Below are 24,689 nucleotides of genomic sequence, written 5' to 3'. Positions count from 1 at the left end.
TATAAACCCCAACTCTGTAGCAGCCCTCAGTAAACGATATAGAGACAGTCTCTGGATTGAGTTTGCATCGAGTTGGGGCTTGCAACTTATACATAACGCACAGCCAACCTGGAAAGCCAGAGGACTGAGCTCTATTTTAGATTACATAATAGCCAGTAATCACTTTTTTGTAAATAACTGTGAAATGAAAGTGCAAAGCTGTAAGGAAAGTGATCATGCAATGATATCAATACAGATGCCTTGGAACAAAAAAAAAATGTGAATGGAGAAGATTGGGATATGCATATAGAAATAAATACAGCAGGTAACAGAGTGAAATGGACACCAAAAAACCTTGAAAAGGTAAACTTTTTGTTAATACAGGATTTTATGCCTTTCACTACGGAAAGGAAAATGTCTACTTACTCTGGTGAGGTTTTTAAAGATTATATACAAGAAACACTGGAGAAATGTAATGTAAAGAAAACATATGAACAAATACTTGTAACCAAAAATGCTCATGTCTTTGATATTGATATAAAAAAAAGAAAGGCGCAATTGCGTAAAGAGGTGCGTAGCCTAAAGAAAATTAAAGTGTAACACAGATGAAATCACCCAAAAAATTAAGCAATGAAAACAGAAATACTAAAATTGGAGAATATCACATCGCTCACACATGGCACAAAAAGACGGCGAAGCCATGTTGGCAGCCATGAAGGATTGCAATACAAAGAAAACTTGGTCATTGATCAATGGCACTGAAATTACGCAAATGCAACTTTCTTTAAACCCGATTGCAGTAGATGTATGGGTAACCTATTTTGAAGACATATATGAGCTCAGAGGTTCAAATGATTGATAACTATAATTGTAATCAGACCTGGTATTTGGATATCTCTGTAAAGAAGATTGCGATGTATATAAAAAAAGTTAAATCCTCAACCACTCTGGGCCCAAATAATGTATCCAATATTACCTTAAAATATAATATTGATTTATGGGCTAACATTCTACATTGCTTGTTTAAAGAGATTATAGAAACCAAACAAATCCCAACCTCCTGGAAGATGGCATATGTAATCTTAATTTTTAAGAAGGGAAATCGTTTAAGCCCTCTAAACTATCGACCCATTATGATGTCAGATATGGAATCAAAAATTTTCACAGCTATGGTATTGGAAGAAATCAATATCTGGATCGAGAATAACAATATACTAGATCTGAGACAAATAGGTTTTAGACAAGCCATGGGAACTGAAATAGGAGGCTTGATAGTAGCCAGTCTACAAGCTAAGGCCAAAGTAAAATATAATCATGCACTGTACATAGCATCAATGGACCTCTCCATGGCGTTTGATAAAGTAGATAGAGGAATGTTATGGAGAACCCCGGATAGCCTGGGAATGGAAAAAAGTCTACTAGAACTAATAATTATGCTATATTCCGATACGGTACTGAAAGTGCGCTTAAATAATAGAGCCAAATTATCAGAACAAATAAAAGCAAAGAATGGCTTAAGACAGGGTTGTAGACTATCAGCGACTTTATTCAATCTCTATGTCTCTCAGATAGGAAAAATTATGGATGTGAGTGGCCTGGTCTCACCAAAGATAGGCAAGCTCACCATAAAATGGATAGCATATGCAGACGACTTCTTGTTATTTGATGGCACGAAAGTAGGTCTACAGAGGATGATGAACGCATTTGTAAATTTTATACAAGAAAGGAAACTGATGGTAAACCGAAACAAAACTGTGATTTTTCATACTGGTGTGAAATCTTTAAAACAAGATTCTTTGGTAATGTTTTGTGATGGTGTAAAAATAAAAAACCAAGCTGTCCTCAGATATCTAGGATATACCTACACAAGTAAATACACACTTAGCTATATGATAAAGGAGCTTAAAAGGAAGGCTGTGGGTATTGCTAATCAAATGATGGTAATTGAAAAGAAATATGGCAAGTTCACATTAAGCGCATGTATTCTTTTTTATCGTACCAAAGCCATTCCAAGACTGACTTATGGTCTTGAACTTTGTTCAAATAATCTGATACCACATATGAAAACAGTTGAAGCTTGTATATGGCGTAAAGTTTTGAGACATCTACCAAAATGTCTACCAATAGAAGCAATGAGATATGAATTGGGCCTAACGTCACTGAAAAGTATTTTATATCGGAAAAAGTTATTATTGCGAAAATGTATCCTTGGTAAAAATAATACAATGTATCAATGTTTAGGAAATGACCTAGAGGGTGTTTTCATGAAAGAACTAAAAGAAATATGTGACTCGAAACTACGGGATCTAGGCCTTACAAACGAGACCCTACTGAAAAATCCCCAGAAGGTAAAAGAATTAATAAAAGCTTATGATTGGCTAGAGAACAACGTGGTGATATTAAACTCTACACTATATCATCAAGTGATATCCTTTTGGAAATGGTATGCAGTTCCGGAAAAATACTTAATGAAATATCCCTCTAGATCTTTCCGCAATTTCACGATGAGATTTAGATTCAATGTCCTGAATACCTATGAAATACAGAGTATCAGAACGAATAATGATGTGACTTTTAAAACCTGTAGATACTGTAAAATATCAGGAACGAAAGAAACGCTAATACATCTGTTACTGATATGCCCTAGTTTACTGAAACCACGAATAGAATACTTTTCCAAGTTTGTAAATGATACTTCGAATGTTAATAGGGAAAATCTATGGTATGAGATGATGCATGGAAACTCAACGATACTGAAAATACGCATCAGTGAATTTCTGAGAATAGTTTGCGATGTTTCCTGAAACCTGAGTTCAATCTAGATTATCGTAATAATTTAATAAATAGCTGAGTACACCTAGATATCGTGACAAATGTTGCAATCTAAAAAGGTTTTAAAAGTTTAAAAAGAAAAAATGAAATGATTAGATGTTTAAGGTTTTAAAGGTGGTATAGTTTCTAGTATACTATTATGTCCTAAAAAGTAGATTTAAGGTTGGTATTGTATTGATTTAAAAGTTGTGTTTTAGTAACTTGTAAATGATTGTTTTTAAGGAGATGGATATTTAATGTTTATTTTGTATTGATTTGAAAGTTGTGTTTTAGTAACGTGTAAATGATTGATTCTTAAGGAAAAATGTATTTAATGTTGGTTTTGAATTATTTGGAAAATAGTGTTTTAGAAAATCGAAAATGACCAACTCTTAAGGAAAAAGTGTATTTTATACTAGTATTGAATTGATTGAAAATTTGTGTTTTAGAAACTTGTAAATGATTGATTCTTATGAAAAAGAAAAAAGTTTTTGTAAAGGTTTGTAAAAAACCCAAAAACAATAAAGATAATAATAAAATGCATTTGTTGAAAAGGTGTGTAGAGAAATATATATGCGTGCCCTGAATCACCACTGACATGGGAGCGGTCTGGTACTCAATGGGAACAGAGACAAGTGAGGTACCATCGACCGCTTGTACCGGCTCTGGATACTTTCTTGATCAATGGTAGGTTAAGGTCGTGAGCCAGCGAAATATCAATAAAGCAGCCAGTGGCCCCGGAGTCAATCACAATCTGTACTGAGTGTGCCAAATCTCTGGCTGGTTTCAGCTGGGCCTGCACCGCAATCAGTCTGATGGCACCAAATACAGGTTCATTGGGGGTCAGAGAAGGACTCGCCCGTACCCCCATGCCTAGGGGTGAGCCTTCTGAAAACCCGATGTTTTATTTTTAGGGCGGCGAGGACATTCTTTAACATAGTGCCCTAAAGTACCACAGTAGAAACAGGCGTTATCGGTTCTCCGGCGTTCCCGTTCGGCCTGAGTGATGGGACTCCGGACCCCGCCGATTTGCATGGGTTCCGGAGCAGAGACGGATGGGGCTGGGAGTGTCTGATTGGAAAAAGCCGTCTCTGCTTTCCTCTCGGATCTGCGAGCGTCCACCTGTAGGGCCAGGTCCACTAACTCAGGGAACTCAGGGAAGAGCAGGCACTACAGAAAGAGCGTCTTTCATGTGGCTACAGAGACCACGGTAGAACACTATGGCTTTCTTTTCTTCAGGCCACAAGGTCTCCGCAGCTAATTGATTGAAACGGGTGATGTAATCAATCAAAGTTTGCTTTCCCTGTGTAAGATCAAGCAATTCCAGGTCTCGGGATTGTGCCTTATACCTGGTGTCAAAAACCTTTGCCATTTCTGTCACCAGTAGATCGAAATTGTATAGAGCAGGATGATCGCTCTCTAGTAATGGGTTCGCCCAAATGGCCGCTACACCTGACAGGTGAGAAAGAAGGAAAGCTGCCTTGGCAACAGAGTTAGGAAAAAGCTGGGGTCTACACAAGAAGTGAAGTTTGCACTGGTTGAGAAAGGTACGATATTTCCTGGGATCCCCCTGATAACGTTTGGGGGCAGCAAGATGAAAGGAGGTTGGAAGGACCACTGGAGTGGGGACTGGGGGTGCTGTGGATGGATGTGCAGGCGGATCTGGAGGGGTGGGGTCGCCAAACTCGGCATCTGCAGGTAAAGGGGCACGTGTGCTTTGTAGGGCATTGAGTCTATGGTGGATAGCCGTTGTGGCTGCGGCCATGTCGGTCCTAAGGGCCGCAACCGCTTGCATTAGAGCGGCCACAGGGTCCCCGGAGGAGGTATCCATAATCTGGACGACCAGGAAGGCTTCACAGTCTGTTCTGATCTTGATGGTCATGCAGATTATTAAACCTCCGTCCCCAAGTACCGCACAGATAGAAAGGATACACTGTCTGTGCAATCTTTGAGGTCAATCAGGTAGCAGGAACGCCGGAAGGACCCCTGACCGCTGCAAGGCAATGGTTAATGGTTAAACGGGAGCAGTGCAATTGATACGGGTAACAATCAGTATTAACAAGGCTTACCCAGGAGTGTTGCAAGTAGGGTCCTAAATGTGGTAAGAGCCACAGATTGTTGATGGTGGTGAAATAGGCGTTCTGCACGGCTCGAAGGTGAGACACACTTGGGTCTGATGTAGATGGACCAGCAAGGCAAGAAGGTCAAAACCAAGTTCCAAGATTCTAGGTTCAAAGTGGATAATCCAAAGGCAGTCCAAGAGAGTTCCAAAGTCAAAGAGCCGGGGAAACAAAGCGGAATCCAAGAAACAGAAATCCGAGGGACAAGCAAGACAAATCCGAAGAACAGTCCAAGGTCGCAAAATCCGTGATCAAAAACAGTTAAACCAAAGCGCTACACAATCCTCAAGAGATCAGCTGTGAAGCGCTGTACCCACGTTGCCAAGATGCTTTTAAACTGATTAAGTAACCACGTGATGTGTCTCATGGACGTGTGAGACGTGACGTGATCACGTGGTCACGGGACGCTGGATGTTCGTTGCCGTGGGAGTCTCCGTGGGCGTGACCAGCCGTGAGCGCGCCTCCATGGTAACTGCCAGCGAAACAAAGGACGGTAGACGCCGGGGCTACAGGCTGGTGTCCTCCTACGCCAGGCAAACTGCTGATTCTTTCTATGTGCAAGGACTGCTTTTGTTGTTAGGTGTGGTGTGGGGCGTGTGGTCGTGCGGTTCTTAATGGAGCGAGCAATGGGAGACGTGACACATACAAAGTAATAAGTACAGGCACAAATTGCTTTGTCAATATAGACCAGCACTAGTAAGGCTCGTGGATGTAAGATTGCTCATTTGTGCTGAAGTTTCCAAGAGCAACATCAGTAGGATTAATGTGTGTAAGAATGTTTTGAAAGGCGAGGGTCAAGCGGTCTTTTTATGCCTGACAAATGAAACCAAATGAAGGGGACTGTTTGGTGCTACATGATCTGTTGGTAAGACATCATCGGGGGAAGAGCAATAGATTTCACCTCAGTGCCCGGCGGGCCGTGCACCAAGGAATCAAGGGCTCGCAAAGCAAGCCTTATGCACTGGAGTGAGCCGGCAATCTGAGCCCTCTGCAGCATTCCCGGCACCCAACCCACTCCGACATGCCCTTCCCAGCCTCCACACCCATTGACATTCCTGGCTCCAATAGACTCCATTCAGTTCCCATTGCCATGGAGGGCATTTTTTTGTAGTGTTCTTTTTTACATTTTCACGTGAGAAACAGCTCGGGTGTGTGAAGCTTCTCAACAAAAAAAAAGAAAAAAAAAAGAAGCCCCATTAGTACAACAGATGGTATGCCTTGTTATTATATTCACGGCTACAAGTTCCTGGCTGTCTGGTCTCATCAGCCGTGCTTGGGATCTTTTACTTGGTATCCGGACAGTCACTGCCCAGTACAGCTCGCCATCTGAGGGCTTATTTAAACTTTAAAAGGGGAATAGCCCCTTGAACCTATTGCACCAGATTTTTCCAATTGGGCGTCACCCAAATAACTACTCCATCTGTTCCATGCCTTTTCGCTTTTTTCATAAAGAAAATACTTCCAGAAGCTTTTTGATGTATTTGTTTGCATGAAATGTTGATAAATGGTAAAGTGCGGATAATTGTAATGTGTTCGATATTATATTTCATCCTGGTCATTCATTACCAGGGAAATGTGTTTCAGCGCTTAACAGTTGAGTTCGGAAAAAACAGTATTCTAAAAGGTACCCCAAAATTATAGAAAACTAAATATGGAAAACTGAAATGTTGTACTTCTTACGCTTACACACAGGTCCATAAAATAAACTAACATCAACTTCGGCACCATGGACCAAAGGTGCTCACCGATAACAACCGATAACATGGCAGCAGCTACGCCGAGACGCCCCAGCAGCGGACCATAGCCTCATAGCAGCAGCCAACAGCAGAATGGAATGTGTGTGCAAGTCACGTGAAACGGGGAAACCAGATGGGCCATAACCTCATAGCAGCACCCAACAGGAGAACGGAGTGTGAGTGTGTGTGTGTAAGCCTCATAGCAGCACCCAACAGGAGAATGGAATGTGTGTGCAAGTCACGTGAAACGGGGAACCCAGATGGGCCATAACCTCATAGCAGCACCCAACAGGAGAACGGAGTGTGTGTGTGTGTGTGTGTGTGTGTGTGTGCAAGCCGCATAGCAGCACCCAACAGCGGAATGGAGTGTTTGCAAGTCACATGAAACAGGGTGTAACGCTCACCTGACTCCCACGGGGGCGCTGGCCTGGTTCTCGCTGCTGTGACCTCGTCTAAGGTGATGCGCAGGGTTCGGAAGACGGACTGGACCGGGCCCCAGATCTGGCTTGTCTGACTCGCAGAAGTATCCTTCGGTAGGTGAGAATAGGGGGTTAACTGTCTGCGGGATAATGCAGGTGATTCAGGATGCTGGCAGGTGTGGCAGAAGCAGACACGGTGAGCGTCCAGCTGCTAGATGCAGAACAACGCGAAGCACGTGTGGCTGATCGGGTGTGGTTTAAAAAGCCTTGGAAGAAGTTCCTAGAATGTGTCCTTCCTCCAATCAGGTATGTATCCTTCCCCGAACACGCCCGGGTGGTAGATGAGTCCCGTGTGTGTGTGTGTGTGTGTGTGTGTGTGTGTGTGTGTGTGTGTGTGTGTGTGTGTGTGTGTGTGTGTGTGTGTGTGTGTGTGTGTGTGTGTGTGTGTGTGTGTGTGTGTGTGTGTGTGTGTGTGTGTGTGTGTGTGTGTGTGTGTGTGTGTGTGTGTGTGTGTGTGTGTGTGTGTGTGTGTGTGTGTGTGTGTGTGTGTGTGTGTGTGTGTGTGTGTGTGTGTGTGTGTGTGTGTGTGTGTGTGTGTGTGTGTGTGTGTGTGTGTGTGTGTGTGTGTGTGTGTGTGTGTGTGTGTGTGTGTGTGTGTGTGTGTGTGTGTGTGTGTGTGTGTGTGTGTGTGTGTGTGTGTGTGTGTGTGTGTGTGTGTGTGTGTGTGTGTGTGTGTGTGTGTGTGTGTGTGTGTGTGTGTGTGTGTGTGTGTGTGTGTGTGTGTGTGTGTGTGTGTGTGTGTGTGTGTGTGTGTGTGTGTGTGTGTGTGTGTGTGTGTGTGTGTGTGTATATATATATATATATATATATATATATATATAGCTACTACCACCAGATTTTGTTAAATTAAATCTAGGTATATTAAGGCAGAAGGAGTTGGCAGTCCTAGAGGGGAGGCTGGAAGTTATCCTGACTATAAGTTCAGTAAGGTATTATGGGACGGCATTGATGAGGCATTTGAATGTCAAAGAAGCTGTTTTGAGTAGGATTCTGTCGTTGATTGTCAGTCAGTGGTTTTGTCTCCTTAGCTCAGATATGTGCTCTGCGTTTGGAATATTTAGAGCAGTTCTGAGAGCTAGTCTGTAAGATTTGAATTTTATTTAAGATGTATTTGCTTGCTCCCATGTAAAGGGCACTGCAGTAATCCAATGTCGATAGTATAAGGGTGTTTGCTAAGGTAATGCAACTTGTTTTAGATAGGTAAGGCCTGCTGCAGATGCCATAGTGTTTACTTGTTTGCTCAAGGTTAAGGTAGAGTCAAGATAGAAACCCAAGGTCTTTACTTCCTTTACGACCTTGATAGTATTTACATCAATGTTAAAGGTAGAATAGTCAGTGTTTAGGTTGGCAGTGGTTCCGAGAATCAGGAGCTCGGTTTTGTTGTCATTCAGGCAGAGGCCATGGGTTGCCATCCCTGCCTGAATGAGGAGGTATATTTTATTCACAAGAGCCGTGTCCTTGAGGTAATTGCCCGAAAGCGGTATGAGGATCTGGGTGTCATCTGCATAGTTAGTGTAGGTGACACCCAGATTGTCCAATTTGTCAAACAACAGCTTTGTGAATATATTGTACATTGTTGACAAAACACAAAAGCCTTGTGGTACGCCGCAGGTTATGGGGATAGGTTCTGCTGAGGCTGAAGGGGAGAAAACTCTCATAGTCCTTATATTTAAGAAGGATTGGACCCATGATATTGCGTCCTTGGAGAAGTGAGCCACCGAAGCAAGTTGTTTGCACAAAACATCGTGGTCCACCAAGTGAAAGGCAGCTGACCGGTCAAGGAGGAATAGCATGGCCGTTTTCCCTTTGTCCTTAAGATCCTCAATTAGAGTTTTTGAGTCAATTATTGCTGTTTCAGTGCCATGTTTGGACCTGGAACCTGATTGACGGGCACCCTAGGAGATGGTTGGTTTCAAAGTACTGCTGTATTTGAAGATACGCTGTCAAGTATTTTAAGTAATTAAGGCACCGTTGTAACTGGCCTGTAATTAGTCAGAATTGAGGGGTCCAGTGTTTGCTTTTTTAGCAGGGGTAGGACCCATGACTCTTATGTTACTCGGTACAATGTTTTTGAGAAGGAAGCGTTGATGAGTTTGGAAATGAATGGTGCAAGGTCTCTGGCGGCATCTTTAATTACCTGTGCCGGGCAGTTGTCACCCTGGCACCTTGACGGTTTCAGTGAGGAAATAATTTTCTCAACTTCAAGGGTGGAAACTTTGGAGAAGTTGAATTGATCTGGTAAATTAGTAAATCCATTGGGGATTAAGACTTGCGTGTCCTGGTTAGGTTGGGTGGATTTCTTGTTAGCAATCTTGTTTTGGTGAAGTACTATTTTGTTTGCTAAAGCGTTCTGTATGTTAGTACACCAGAGTTTGTCTTTTACAATGTTGTCTGCCGGGTGAATAGGAGCTTCCATTTCGCATAGGATTGTGAATAGCTCCTTAGTATTAGATCTTGCTTTAGTAATCCTGTCATTGTATAGATCTTTTTTGTACAGATTATTTCTTTTTTATAGTTATCAGAGAATTTAATCAAGTTGGTCTTATTTTCTCCAGAAGGTGTATGTCGCCATATAGCTTCTAGTTTTCTTTTTTCTAGTCTGAGGGCTTTTAGATGTGGTGTAAACCAGGCATTCAACTGCGCCCGTTGTTTGCTTTTGCATAATATGATAGGTGCAATAATGTCTAAAGCATTAGACATGGTGCTGTAGTAAGCGTCAACTAGAATGTTAGGGTCAGAAGCAGGCAGGAGTGAGTTCAGGGATGGGAGGATATAGGGTAGTAACCTGTCCGCTGTGATGTTTTTTTTGTTCCTTGTAGGGTGCGGGGGGGAACTATATCTTTGTCAGAAGATGCTCGCTTATTTATTGCCACCGTAAAGGCAATCAGAGGATGGTCTGTCTATAGTTGTGGCGTTATGGTAGGATAACAACATGTGCAGCAATCACTGATTTTGGAAGTTAGACGACAATATATGCTGTGAGGCAATGGTAGGATAACAGCATTTCGACTATCATTTGGACAACAATAAATGTGGCCATCACTTGGCATGTTGGGGTAGCCGTAGAGGCAACACTTGCGCCATAAAATGAAGCTATGGGCAAGTATTTGGAGCGTTTGCGCCATGGTCGGGCAGACAGTCTGACCAAAAGACACCTAGGAGAGATAGGCGGCGATAGAACATGAGTGAGGACAAGTCATTAGGGGGGTGGAGGGGAGGCACAGTGGAACGGCCGCGCTGCATGAGGGACTCGATACCAGTGAGGAATGGATCACGCTTAGTAACAATAGGTGATCTGGTTGCGAGGATTTAGGATCGCGAAAGAGTCAATTCAGTTCTGTGGGAAAATTGCAATTCAGCCATAGGAAACATAAGGCATAGTTTCTGCCGTACTGTTACGTGGGGCAGAATAGTAACGTGGATGGCCTACCTTAGAGGTCGTAGGTCAAGGAGGTAATCAGTGCGCAAACGGGCGCAAAACAGCAGGGCCTTTACCCTTGGGCCTTCACCGGAAGGGCCTGCGCCGGCTTCCGCCTGCCTGCTAGTGTGTAGGGCGCTTCAATTAAACAAACGTTGCTAGGCGTAGAGCCGCCATTTCAGGCACAGGCAATGAATTAGAATACGATGCAGATTAATTTTAATACAGCAAACCCTTTGCAAGAGTTCTTGTTCTGATATGTGGTCAAAGAGCATAAAGTGTAGATGTAGGGAGGTCTCCTGGCATCAGGGTGCTCACCTCATGTCGGCGCGGGCCTCCGTGAAGCAATACGCTGGCCCGGTCGAACATTGCAGTGGTCAGCTGCTCCTGCTGTGCTGATCCTGCATTGGGGGTGCTGGTGGGAGAAGGGCTCCTGCCCTCTCTGTTTTCGGGATGCAATGGGGGCAACAGGCGCAAAACAGGGCCTTTACCCTTGGGCCTTAATCGGAAGTGCCTGCGCCGGGATCCGCCTGCTGGCGAGTGTAGGGCGTTTCAAATAAACAAGTATGTGTGCAAGTCACGTGAAACTGGGAACCGAGATGTGCCATAGCAGCACCCAACAGCAGAATGGAGTGTGTGCGTGTCACGACCCTCGCCCTAAACCCCCTCTGGCAAACCCATTGGCCAGGTGGAGTCAGGACTCGGGCTCTAGAGCCTGCCATCCTCTTCAAAAGCCCTCATGGGGCTAGTCCTGGCGCCTATGGTGCCAGGCTCATACACCATGAACAACAATGTGCTTGGGAACTGAGTCATCCACATACCTTGGTTCCTAAGAACCAAGCTATGCGGTCTAGTGTTTTGGGTGTGGCAGGCCTGGAACTACTTTCCCTGGTACTACTATACCTGGGCTATATAAACCACACCCTGACTGCAGAACATGCTTCGTGTTACTTTGCCGCTCGCAACGTGTCGCTCACCTTGTCCAGCTATTCTCTCGAACCTCGGAGAAGCAGAACCTGCAAGGAGACAAAAGGAACATCATTAGCAGCAGCATCTTACCTGCAGTCTTCATCTTTAAACAATCTCAGCTACTGAGAACAGCTTCCTCGAATCTGCACGCCTCCCGGACAGAACGACCTGAAAGAGGAAGATAGAGGCAACATTAAAGAAAGCTGTAGAGACATTTACAAATTACGAACTGCTCAAAAGGCTTACCTGGCTGGTCGCCTCTCGGCTGGCACCACTCTGGACATTCCACTTGCGCTGAAGAACACTGCGACCTACAAGTAAGGAAAACACAGGTTAGCAAAGGCAAGACTTTGCAGCGCTGCGCATAGCGCTTACTTACCGCATCATAGCGCTCTTAATGCACCATCATTTACCAGGGGGGCTCAACCAATCCAGTTCGCCACGCTGAAGCTCTGCATACCTAAGGGAGAAAAAAGACATTTTAAACAAAGAAAGGCATGCAGGATAGCAACAAAACTAAAGAACAGCAATAAGACCTACCTGAACAATATCAAACGGCCCGGCGTCAGTGAAGTAACTGGACCGCACTCGCCCATGAAAGACAACGCGCCCCTACCACAAGGTGAGGAGAGGGCGCCAGAGGGAATGACAGCATACGGGGTGGAGGGAGGATACTTACCCCAGTCGGTCAGTCTTGAACACATCCACCTGTATTTTCAGGCAGAACCTTCCCCTCGGACCACATCAGGGCAAAGCTGAGAAGCATACCAGCGAGTAACCCAGCTGGGTGGCGTCCCTGTGGATACCAGGGTGAGCGTACCAGTGCGCAAGTCACGTGAAACAGGGAACCCAGATGGGCCATAGCCTCATAGCAGCACCTAACAGCAGAATGGAGAGTGTGTGCAAGTCACGTGAAACAGGAAACCTAGACGGGCCATAGCCTCATAGCAGCAGCCAACAGCAGAATGGAGTGTGTGTGCAAGCCTCATAGCAGCACCCAACAGCAGAATGGAGTGTGTGTGCAAGTCACGTGAAACGGGGAACCCAGATGGGCCATAGCCTCATAGCAGCACCCAACAGCAGAATAGAGTGTGTGCAAGCCTCATAGCAGCACCTAACAGCGGAATGGAGTGTGTGTGCAAGTCACATGAAACAGGGGACCCAGATGGGCCATAGCCTCATAGCAGCAGCCAACAGCAGAATGGAGTGTGTGTGCAAGCCTCATAGCAGCACCCAACAGCAGAATGGAGTGTGTGTGCAAGTCACGTGAAACGGGGAACCCAGATGGGCCATAGCCTCATAGCAGCACCCAACAGCAGAATAGAGTGTGTGCAAGCCTCATAGCAGCACCTAACAGCGGAATGGAGTGTGTGTGCAAGTCACATGAAACAGGGGACCCAGATGGGCCATAGCCTCATAGCAGCACCAAAAGCAGAATGGAATGTGTGTGCAAGTCACATGAAACTGGGAACCCAGACGGACCATAGCCTCGTAGCGGTTACCAGTCAAATGGTCGAAAACATTTGGTCGACAGGACAATTGGTCGACACCATTTGGTCGAATGCCAAATGGTCGATTTTTTTTTTTTTTTACCCATTTTTTGGTTTTTTTTGGGGGGGTCCCCCCCCAACCCCCTTTTTTTCTTTTTTTTCCCCACACGAAAACCCACAAAACACATATATATATATAAAAAAAAAAAAAAAATCGACCATTTGGCATTCGACCAAATGGTGTCGACCAAATTGCAGTCGACCAGTTTGTTGTCGACCAGTTGACTGGACACCCCTCGTAGCATCACCCAACAGCAGAATGGAGAGTGTGTGCAAGCCTCATAGCAGCACCCAACAGCAGAATGGAGTGTGTGTGCAAGTCACGTGATACAGGTAACCGAGATGGGCCATAGTCTCTTATTAGCACCCAACAGCGGAATGGAGTGTGTGTGCTAGCACATGAACCAGGGAACCCAGAAGGACCATAGAAGCCATGTTACAACTAAAGGACACAATGTTTAGATGTACCAGTGCTCCTCTCAATAGGTAGCTTAATGAACATACATGCCAGATATGAAGTGTTTAATTCGAGAATATTTACACCCAGGCCCCTAGGGTTATATATAACAGATGCCGTATTTGATTTTGCTAAGAAGCCGATACAATCCATACATGTGGTGCGAAGTGTCTAGGTTCATGGTAGCAGGATGAGTAGGTGTGATTTCAAATTTTTGTGAAAGATGAGATGTGGGGGTTTTTTGGCAATAAAAACAAAATGAATGCACTGTCTTTGGGTAGTTTTGTGTAAGCTTTCAATGGGTCCATTGCAGTGGTCGAGGTGAGAGGGAACGGTTGGGAGCGGTGTTCCACTACTTTTATTTTTTGGTTTTGACAGCTCCAGTACTTTTTGCAACCATTTTCACCATTCCAGAACTTGTTTTTGTGAAGTTAAAGCACACCTCTCCATTTTACCACTGGATATCAGTTGCAGCTAAACTGAAATCTGTTTCAACTCAATTAGCTCTCAATCAGAATGGCTGCAACCCATGAAAGCATGAGTTGCACGTTGCTCCCTTCCTTCCTACTCGGTCCTCCGCCGGAAGCATAGTTCCACTACTTTTTTGGTACACTTCAATCACTGGTCCATTGTAAGATAATTAGCAGTTCAATAATACATTTTGGGCCACTTCACATCAAAACGTTTAGTCATTCGTGAAGCGAGGCCTGCTTTGTGGACACTTTGGTGTTAACTGCAAAATATGGATTCACACAATTTATGGTTCCGCATTTGAGACTTTCTTGTACATTTCCATCTTTTCAAAGTGATCACACATTGAATTTGTTTGCAATAATGAAACATGGCTGGAGTACAAACTACATCAGCATCTGGGAACCAAACCCCAGTCCACAAAGGCTCAATCGCTCACTGCAGGGTTTCAGGTTAACCATTCACTGTACAAAGCATTCCCATTAAAATGCATGGCACTCAAATGCATCTTTCCCAGATATTCTGAAATCCTGGGGTGAAAGCAGCAGCCAAGGACTGGGAAACAATGTTTGGATGCATTTACTTGAGCCTGACCTGTGTCCCGGTGTTCGAGATTTTGCAGAATGATTTGCAAAAAGGAGTGGCAGTAGGAATGGATGGAAAGTGACTCCTCTTGAAGAATTGTCAAGAAGGAATAGGCAGCAGTCAATTGCATCTCCACTCCTGCAACGTGTAGGACCTCCTGGAAAGTGCAAAAGAAGAACGAGAACGTTTTTAAAAGATCAAAACCCCATCGTAAGACCGTATGACACAAGCCACAATATAGCAGTACATTTTTCCATATTCATGGATCATATGTTTTACAACTTTGCTGAGATTGTTATTTCAATAACCTGATTCGACACAATCATTGGAACCCATGCTAACTATGTCTTTTCTTCTTAGAGGGGCCAGATTCTGTATAATGTGCGCCTAGACTCTAGCAAGAAATTGAATGATTTCGCATGATCACTTGCTTTTAACGGCAATCTTACTATCAGGTATGATGCTTTTGTTAATCATGCCACAGCTGCTGGAGACAGTCCCTGAAAAGACTCACAAATTCACATTTTAATATTACTCTCACTAGTAGATTCAAAGTAGCAAAAACATAAAATCTGTGTCGTCGCCTGCCTAACACTGGGGATAGAGAATGGGGTGTCCAGGGGTGTTAATGCAATGTACCCTTAATGGTAACATCTCGCAACTCTGAGGAGTGGAAAAAAATAGGAAACCAATAAAATAGTGCAAAAAGGAGAACTGTACGTATTCCTGCAGCAGGGGAATTTATAAACACTGCCCCTTTAGAAGAATTGAAGAATTGACACTGCAAACTAGGGACATCTTATAGTGATGGGAATACATCTCTTAAGGGGGGTGGTAACTATCCACTCAGACATCAGAGGCACATTCCATTTGTCTGCATCAGAGGCACCCCAGAATGTCATGCTGTGAGTCTGTTTAACCCTCAGGGTACACCACATTCCGCTGCAATACTCGCACGTCAGCTGCAGGCAGCGATGCCACATTGATTGCCTTTCAGCGCAAGTCAGGCAAGCTCTTGTAGGGTAATGGCAGCACATTTCCACTCAGTTTCTCTTCAAATTAAAAACGGCTCAATAACTTGTCTACACTACAGGAAAACTCGAGAAGGAGCGCCTGGTTGTGAAGGAGGGAAGAGAAATCCCAAATGGCTGGTCAGACTTTTAAAGGCTTGGCCCAGTCCCAAAGAACACACACAGGTGAATCAATTAGGCAGAGCTAATCACTCCTGCACTAATTTACATACACAGGAAACCCAACCCCATAGGGGGAGTTACAGGTCTATTTAATCTCAGAATACAAGTTAGGAAGTGTCAGTGTTTGGTTATAGGAGTTTGGATGAGATTGAGAATGTAGCTCGAGTTTGGGGGAGGCCAAAGAGCGAGGATGGAATCGGAAGCAGGTTGGAGAGGGAAGAAAGTGCTTTAAGGTGAGGCTGTTAGGAGCTAGCCATTTTAAAGCCACTCTGTTCCTATCTGCCGCATTCATTTTAAATTGTGCTGCTAGTTAAGCTGCTGATGTTTTTAAATTGTGTCTATCATTGATGTGATTGGGGCTAATTAGTGTTTATGTTCCCAACGTGGGGTTCTTTACGATTTAGGACGCCACACTTGCGGGCAGTCCTCTTTTTACTTCTGTGAGGGGGCGGTCTTAGCCTTCCCTCTCTCTACATGGCAGCATTTATGTGCCGTGTCGTCTGCTGCGCCAGCTGAGAGGAAACGCTGCTCTGTTAAGAGCTATCCATTTTAAAGCCACTCTGTTCCGATCTCCCTCTACACGCCGGCATTTATGTGCCGCATTAATCGCCCGTGCAGTGGACGGGCGCAGCAGGCAAGCCCGTCTGTACCCGTCCGTGCTACGGACCTGAAGGAGATTTCTCCTGACCTTCTAGGGGTGATCATGGATGCTGTCAATGCCTCCTGTCAATCGGGATTTATACCGCCGGAGCTAAAGTCTGCCACGGTAATCCCTCTTTTTAAAAAAAAAAACCTTTGCTGGATTCTTCTTTGCCATATAATTTTCGCCCCAACTCTCTTCTTCCTGCTCTGATGAAACCTTTGGAATCACTGCTCTCGCCTCTTCTGTCTTCATTTCTTTAACTATCTGACTGTCTTGACCCTGCCCAGTCTGGCTTTCGGCCAGGCCGGGGCACTGAGAGCATCCTGGTTTCAGTCAGGATGACATGACCGTCAGACCGCTTATATTATTGGATCTATCAGCGGCTTTCCACATGGTTGATCATCCTACCCTGCTATACCGCCTGGCCCAAGTAGGTATATCTGGTCAAGTACTAGCTTGGTTCGCTTCTTTTCTGGCTGATAGATCTCAATCTCTTCTGCTCCCTCCCTTTTCTTCTAAATCTTGTCACCTCAGTTGTGATGTCCCTCAAGGCTCTGCTATGTCCACTATTCTCTTTCATATCTATATTTGGGATTTAGTTTGTCTCATCCGCTCCTTCTGCGTCAGATGCTATTCATATGCCGATGAGACCCAAATCCTAATCTGTTTAGACCTTGATTGGGAAAGGGTGTCGTCGAGCCTCCATCAGTGTCTGACGGCCGTGGGGGAGTGGATGGGCCTAAATTGGCTGAAGCTGAATGGGGACAAAACAGAGGTGCTGGTGGTGGGTTCTCCTCCTGACCCTTTACTCTGGATTGTGTCTTTCTGGCCTCCTTCTTTGGGTTCTCTTCTTGTTCCAACGGCAAAGGTTAAGAATCTGGGAGTGATCATGACTGCCACCCTGTCTATGAATGCACAGGTTTCTTCTGTCTGTCAGACTGGGTTTTTCCACCTGAAAATCCTGAAAAAAATACTTCATTTCATACCACCCTCCCTGCGCCCACCGGTCGTGGCTGCGATGGTATCTAGTTGATAGGATTATTGCAACTCTCTGTAACTTGCATAGCCTAAGGGACTGATCCTCCGACTACAATGCCTCCAGAACCTTGCAGTGCGGGTGGCGACAGGATCACCTTATGGTGCTCATATTTCCCCAAGTCCTCGCCGTTTGCATTGGCTGCTGGTGGCCCAACGTATCGAATTCAAGGGACTTTGCATTGTGCTTCATGCTCTTCATGATCAGGGGGCAGAGTATCTTCGTGTTAAATTTTCACACTATCTCCCGAAGCGCCCCTTAAGGTCTGAGTCGGCTGGCCTGCTCTGTGTGCCTACCTTTTGTCGTTCCCGGATGGGGGGAGGAGGGGAGGACATACCTTCTACATTGCTACTGCACAGCTATGGAATAAGCTGCCCGTGACATTGAAAAACACGCTTCAGGAAGGCCCTTAAAACTTCTCTTTTTTAACTCTAGTGACGGATGGATGGTGGCTTAGTTTTCAGGGTTCGTGTCCTCTTCTTCTCCAGCGCAATGATGCTTTTGGGCCACCGTGCGCTATGTAGGAAATCTTAACATAATGAAGTGTCCGGAAAAGAGATATACAAGACTACGGAGTAAGTTAACGTGTGATTTAATTATCATAACAAGTATATATATACATTAGGGAGGAGGGAGATTGTACATCCTTCAGTCCGGCTGGTAGCAGTTTATCTTCAACCAGTCCTCCGCATTCCATCTCGCTACGTCATCTCGATAACACGCTCCCAGCTTCACATGCTGGCTTCTCGTGCTTCTCATTCTTCTCGTTCTATCCTATCCAATAGATGGATATTACACATCTCCCTTCCTTTATATACAATAATATAAAACACCAAAGGTGTTGACACTAGCTTATATACAACTTCACACAAAGTCCTCCATCCTCCTGGGCTTGCGAATTGTTCTCCCACTTCTGGATTTGCAGGACATCTCACTGATGCGACTGGGCAAGGAAATTACTTCAGATTTGTTGGATCTCATCACTCGCACATTCTTCATCCCACATACAACATCCTGATCTTTCTTATTCCCTACTTCTCTATGATCCACTTTCCTTCCCTCCTTTTGCTTCTTCATTGTACTACTTCTGCCCCCATCAGAACGTTTGTTGTCATCACATATCCATACTCTTTCCACATTCCAGATTCTGCCATCCTCAGTTCTGACAGAATGTTTGCATGCTTCCAATACTCTGATGGGCTTGGACCATTTACAGGGACCCTCTCTGAGCACCGGGGGTAAATTAATTCTTACCATTTTCCCTACCACAGTACTTTCATCATACTTGCCCATGGGTCTTTTCTCATCATAAACTTTTTTGTTTCTCAATTGTGTATTTCTTATATTTTCACACACCAACCCAAAGTCCTTGTTGACTCTATTGTTCTCACTGCTTAACCATATAGGCGCTAATTTGGTGTGCGCCTTTCTACCCCTACTTAACTCAAACGGGGAAAGACCTGTAGTCGAATGGGGTGTAAATCGATGTGCAACAATTCTCTCCTTAACTGCTCTCTCCCAATCCATGCCGTTAGACCATGCCAATCTAATGGTCTGTTTCAACACTTTGTTAAAGCGTTCCACAGTGCCATTTGTCTGAGGATGGTAAATGGCACTTCTTTTATGTAATATCGAATACTTTTTGCAAAATTCTTCCATATCTTTAGACCTAAATTGTGTACCATTATCTGTCAAAATGCTACTCGGGTAACCTTCCCTTTCACATATTTCAAATAAGAATTTGATCACTGTATTACTAGTAATTTTTGGTGCAATAAGTACTTCAACCCACCTAGTGAGAAGATCAATTAGTACTAGACAATATTTTTGTACACCAGCACTGCATACTGGGCCTAACACATCCATTCCCACATCCTTCCATGCCTTATCCGGTATTTCAGTTACAACCATAGTTTGTTTTACTCCCACACAACTTTTATCATTATTATTGCAAAGGATACAATCCCTAATGTGTCTCTCAATTTGCAGGTCACATCCTGGCCACCAGTAGTCATTTCTTATGCATTGTTTAGTTTTCACGATCCCTTGGTGTCCTTCATGACCTAATTCCATGACTCTTCTTCTCAGGCTGGTAGGCGGGATTATCTTGTCTCCTCTCATAACTATGTCTCTATGTATATGTAATTCCTCAGCAATAGGCCAATATTCTGCAAGATTGGTTTTCTCAAACAACGCTTTATTCCATGGAGCTTGACTGCATATCAATCCTTTAAGATTGTCCATATCACTGTCACCTGTTATGGCATCACTCCATTCCGTCCTTGAAATAGAAGTGGACTCAATATTAAGAACATTTTCAGTATCGTCATCCTCATCTGTAGTTTCTGATGTATTAGTCAAACGTGACAAACAATCAGCTGTAATGTTTTTTGTACCTGGTACATATATCACCTTACAATTATATTCCTGAAGTAGTATCACCCATCTTCTAATCCTGTTAGATACCTTGTCCAATCCCTTGGACATAATAACATGAACCAACGGTTTGTGGTCAGTCCGGAATTCCACTTCACGTCCCCAAATAAAGCTCCTGAACTTTTCTGCCGACCACTTAATTGCCAAAGCTTCTTTTTCTATTGCTGCATACGATTTTTCAGCACCCCTAAGAATTCTTGAAGCGAATGAGATTACCATCTCTCGTCCTTCATATTCTTGAGTGACGACAGCTCCTAATCCAACATTGCTGGCATCTGTGGTAATTATGACTTTCTTATCACTAATGACATTTTTTAATGCTGGAGCCTTATCAATTGCATTTTTGATAAATTTAAATTCTTCCTCGCATTCATTGTTCCAATCAAAATTCTTCTTTTTATTGGCTTCACGTAAAGGAACAGTATGTACAGCAAAATCACGAACAAACTTAGAGTAGTATTCTGCCATACCTAAAAATGTACGTACTTCATCTTTGTTACTTGGTCTGGGCATATTCTTGATTGCATTGACCAGTTGTTCCTTTGGAGATATACCTTCGGCTGATATCTTGTGCCCTAAATATTCAATTTCAGCACGATCAATTTTGCATTTTTCTTTACTTAATGTCATTCCTGCTGCAAACAGTTTACCATACACATATTTCAATCTTTCATCATGAAGTTCTTTATCATTAGCATAAATCAAAATATCATCTTGGAAACATACCACTCCTGGCACTCTTTCAAATAGCTTATGCATAATCTTCTGAAAGACGGATGCTGCTGACACGAGACCGAACGGCATCCTCCTAAATTGGTATAATCCATCTGGTGTAATAAATGCCGTAAGATGCTTTGACTTCTCATGTAACTTGACTTGATGATATGCCGACGTAAGATCAAGAGTGGAGAAATGACTCGAAGGTCCAATGGTAGATATAAGCTCTTGAATATTAGGCAGGGGATGCCTATCTGGTATGATACATTTATTGAGTTCTCTCAAATCAATGCAGATTCGTAATTTTCCTGATTTCTTCCTGAGAACTACCAATGGTGACACCCATTCACTAGCATTTATGCTCTCAATTATACCTTGACTTTCCATGAGCTTAATCTCTCTCCTGACTTCATCTCTCATGGAAATAGGAATGTTCCTTAACTTCTGTACAACAGGCGTATGATTGGATTTAATTTTTATCTCATGCACATATCCCTGAAGACATCCTATCCCTTCACGAAACACGTTTGTCATGGCATCTTGAGAAGTATAATTCTTCACTTCAGTACTATCTGTCCGTTTGTTCAATTCATCCTGAACAACAAACACAGATTCTTCAGCAATGGAATCAATTTTCACTTTTAATTTGCTTTGATGTGTCCAGCTTAATAGGGGAGTTTGACCTGAGTCAGTGATATAGATCTTTCCATTGGCTCTTCTTCCCTTAAATTTCAAATTTCCCCAAAACCATCCTATGGTATCTATTTTTACACCACCATATGCCCTGGGTTTAATATCTGTCTCATGTAGATATTCATGTCTTTTTTTATCCCATAGCTGTTGTGGTACTAATGTATACTTCGCTCCTGTATCAATCATCATGTCAATTTCAATACCATCAATCTGAACTTTGGCCTTGGGACTGTCTAATACCCTTTCATCTCCATCATCCATGACCACAAAGACACATTCTTCCCCTTCATCTTGATCACTGCGGTCACTACTTGAATTCCCACCAATCCAGTTGGTGGACATGCTACGAAATCTGCAGCACTTGGAATAATGTCCCTTTCCTTTGCAACTACTACATATGATCTTCATTGCTGGGCATTCAGGATCATCTGCCCAATGATTTGCACTATCGCATCTGTAACATCTGCCTTGACGTTTCTTTCTTGAGTTGACATTGAAATGTTCTTTCCTGCCATAGTTGCTTGGAATGTTTCTCTGATTAATTTTGTGCTTCCCTTTGTCCAGTGATGATTGATGTGACTTATTGTACTCTTTCTTCTTTATTCTGGAGTTGGTCACCATAGCTATGGATTCTTTTTCATCAACATTCTCACATGTTAATTTAGCATGTTTCAGACTGCTTGCTTCTAATTTGACAGATTTCATCTTGTTCTCCAGTTCTTTCACACATTCCTCAGTGTGCTCCACTTCTTTTGCTACCCTAATTACAATATCTAACGAAGGATCATTTTCCGACCATAGCTTCTCTCTTACTTTAGTACTTCTGCATTCCAACATGAATTGGTCTCTTAGCCTTTCATCTAATTGTTCATTGAAGTTACAGGTTTTGGCAAGTTTGCGTAAAGCAGTCACATATTTTTCAACACTTTCTCCCTCCTCCTGTGTTCTTTTGCCAAACTTGTACCTCTCCAGAATAATACTCACTTTTTTTTCATAGTGTTTGTTTATTTTCTTTACTGTGCGTTCATACTCATTAATATTTACATCTTCATCAGCAGTAAGTTCTGGTAAAGATTCATATTTTTCTTGACCAGCAGGTCCTAAACAATGCAATAATAATGATTTTCTTTTGTCAGCACTGCAATTTGGTCCACACACTACACCTGCATAGTGTTCAAAGGATCGTATCCATCTTTTCCACGGAATGATGGGTTCATCTGTATCAGGCATAAACAATGCTGGAGGAGGCACACTACTAAATGCCATACTGCCCACTGTTGTATGATGTTTAATCCACCTATAGATAACGTGGTTTAATATAAGGTTCACCAGAGAGCTCCTCAGTGAATATAAATTAGTAACAGGTAGATTGACTAAATGGTGTCCTTAATGTTTATTTACATCGCTCCATATATTATTATTGCTTTTAAATTCTTTGACATCCACATTACACTGAAAAACTTAGTTGTTTCCTTGCAATAACACGTCTCCTGAGTAAGATGAACACCTCATATATGACTAGTCCAAACCGCCTGCAGCATTTCCTTTCTCAATGCTGTTTGGTTTATGCAAAAAAAATTGATGTGTATGTCCCTTTAAGACTAAGTCATTCACACGCATGCGTGTGGAAATCCAGGAAGTAGATGGGCGTAATTGAACAGTAATTCACGGAGAGAAGATGGAGTCACGGCAGCCCAGCACACACAAAGATACTCCGTATATATATATTATTAATGAACGTTACCGTTTGACAATTCGGGCCGCTGCAACGCTCGGGGCTGAGCGGAGCGGCCTATGATGTCAGATGGGTAGAATAAAACAGCATCCTCGTCGCCATTTGAAGTGTCCGGAAAAGAGATATACAAGACTACGGAGTAAGTTAACGTGTGATTTAATTATCATAACAAGTATATATATACATTAGGGAGGAGGGAGATTGTACATCCTTCAGTCCGGCTGGTAGCAGTTTATCTTCAACCAGTCCTCCGCATTCCATCTCGCTACGTCATCTCGATAACACGCTCCCAGCTTCACATGCTGGCTTCTCGTGCTTCTCATTCTTCTCGTTCTATCCTATCCAATAGATGGATATTACACATAACAAGGTTAGAAAGAGAAAGAAAAAATAGTTTGGGGAATAGAAAAGAAAGTGCCAGGATGGGGATGGAGAAAAAGGAAGGCGTTTGGAGGAAATTGGAGCAATAGCAAGGGGTTTGGCAGGGAAGTGGCATAGATCCTCCCTCTTGACTCTTACCACTGTAAAATGAAAGGAGAGGCAAACACAATAGTCTGCATAACCAAGATAAAGAGTACCAAGGAGAAGAGACCCCAAGAAATTCAGTACAGAAAGATGTGGAAATATCTTAAAACCAGGAATGAGAACCAAGAAAGGACTCCAAGAAGACTATGACAGCAGTGTATGGGATATCTGTTAAAACAAGACTGAGAGGTCAATAACATTCCCTAAAAAGGTGAATGAACGGTGCGGGAAACCCTTTAAGCCTGAATATGTTTTGAACTGCAGGTGGACCTAGTGGGACTCCAAAGCACAAATAGCGTCCTTTATTTGACTTATAAATTACATCTCTGTGTGTGGTTTGTGATAAACCTTTATACTTCTAATTATACTGACCAGTAGAGAGAATGCTTTTGTTCAGCGTTGGAAACAATAGATCATCATTTTTGCTACAGTCTTTGTGAAGTGCCTTGTAAATCACTTGGTATGACAGCCACTGTATTGAACATCTGATGAGTCAGGCATAGTGCTCATGTAAAGAAAGCAATTGCACAAGACTGTACTAGACTAAAATGGTATTTCAGGACTATAGCAATAAGATTATACTGGAAAGGACACAACAAAACTACCTGTGTTTCTGTTGAACAGACATTTGATTTTTGTAGTTTCTTTGTTATTATTTATAAAAGCATATATATATAGAATTATAGATGGATACCCATCAACTACAGGAATATAACCTACGGTCTCATTCATATGTTTCGTGAAACCCATCAGAGTGAAGCACACATTATCTATAATGTCATTCAGACCTTCAAGGTCGAATACACCCCATGCTTGTAAGCTACCCATAAATAATTTGATGGTATGTATGGCGCGGCTTACACAAACAAGGGGGGAGGGGGTCCTAGGAGTGTCTCTCTACCGGCCTATATACTGGGTTAGAGTCTCAAACAGAGCCTTTAGCTCACCATCCTTTCACAGAAGATAAATGTCTGTTACATTTCAGTCTTTGTCTTGCCCAAGGGCAGCCAAGCACTGAAATAGCAGGCAATTCTCTTCTGAACGAGAGTACCAACAGCAACCCCAGACACGTGTTTCGGCCTGGTGGGGCCTCATCAGTGAGGTGGGGCTGTGCCTCTCTAAGAACAGTGAGCAAT

General features: G+C 43.3%; 1 protein-coding gene across 3 annotated transcripts in view; it reads right to left on the bottom strand.

Moving 5' to 3' along the window:
- PPP4R4 (protein phosphatase 4 regulatory subunit 4) overlaps positions 1 to 24,689 on the bottom strand; it is a 1,234,696-nt gene that overhangs the window by 782,851 nt on the left and 427,156 nt on the right. For all 3 annotated transcript variants that reach the window (XM_069637985.1, XM_069637983.1, XM_069637984.1), the window contains exon 4: positions 14,585 to 14,732. In XM_069637985.1, coding sequence (XP_069494086.1) covers positions 14,585 to 14,732 — 148 coding nt within the window. The remainder of the gene's footprint in view (positions 1 to 14,584; positions 14,733 to 24,689) is intronic.

This window comes from Ambystoma mexicanum, chromosome 14 (genome assembly GCF_040938575.1).
Source record: "Ambystoma mexicanum isolate Mex_15411 chromosome 14, UKY_AmexF1_1, whole genome shotgun sequence".
NCBI lineage: Eukaryota > Metazoa > Chordata > Amphibia > Caudata > Ambystomatidae > Ambystoma > Ambystoma mexicanum.
The sequence above is the reverse complement of the archived record's forward strand: the minus strand, read 5'-3'. Positions and strand labels throughout refer to the sequence as shown.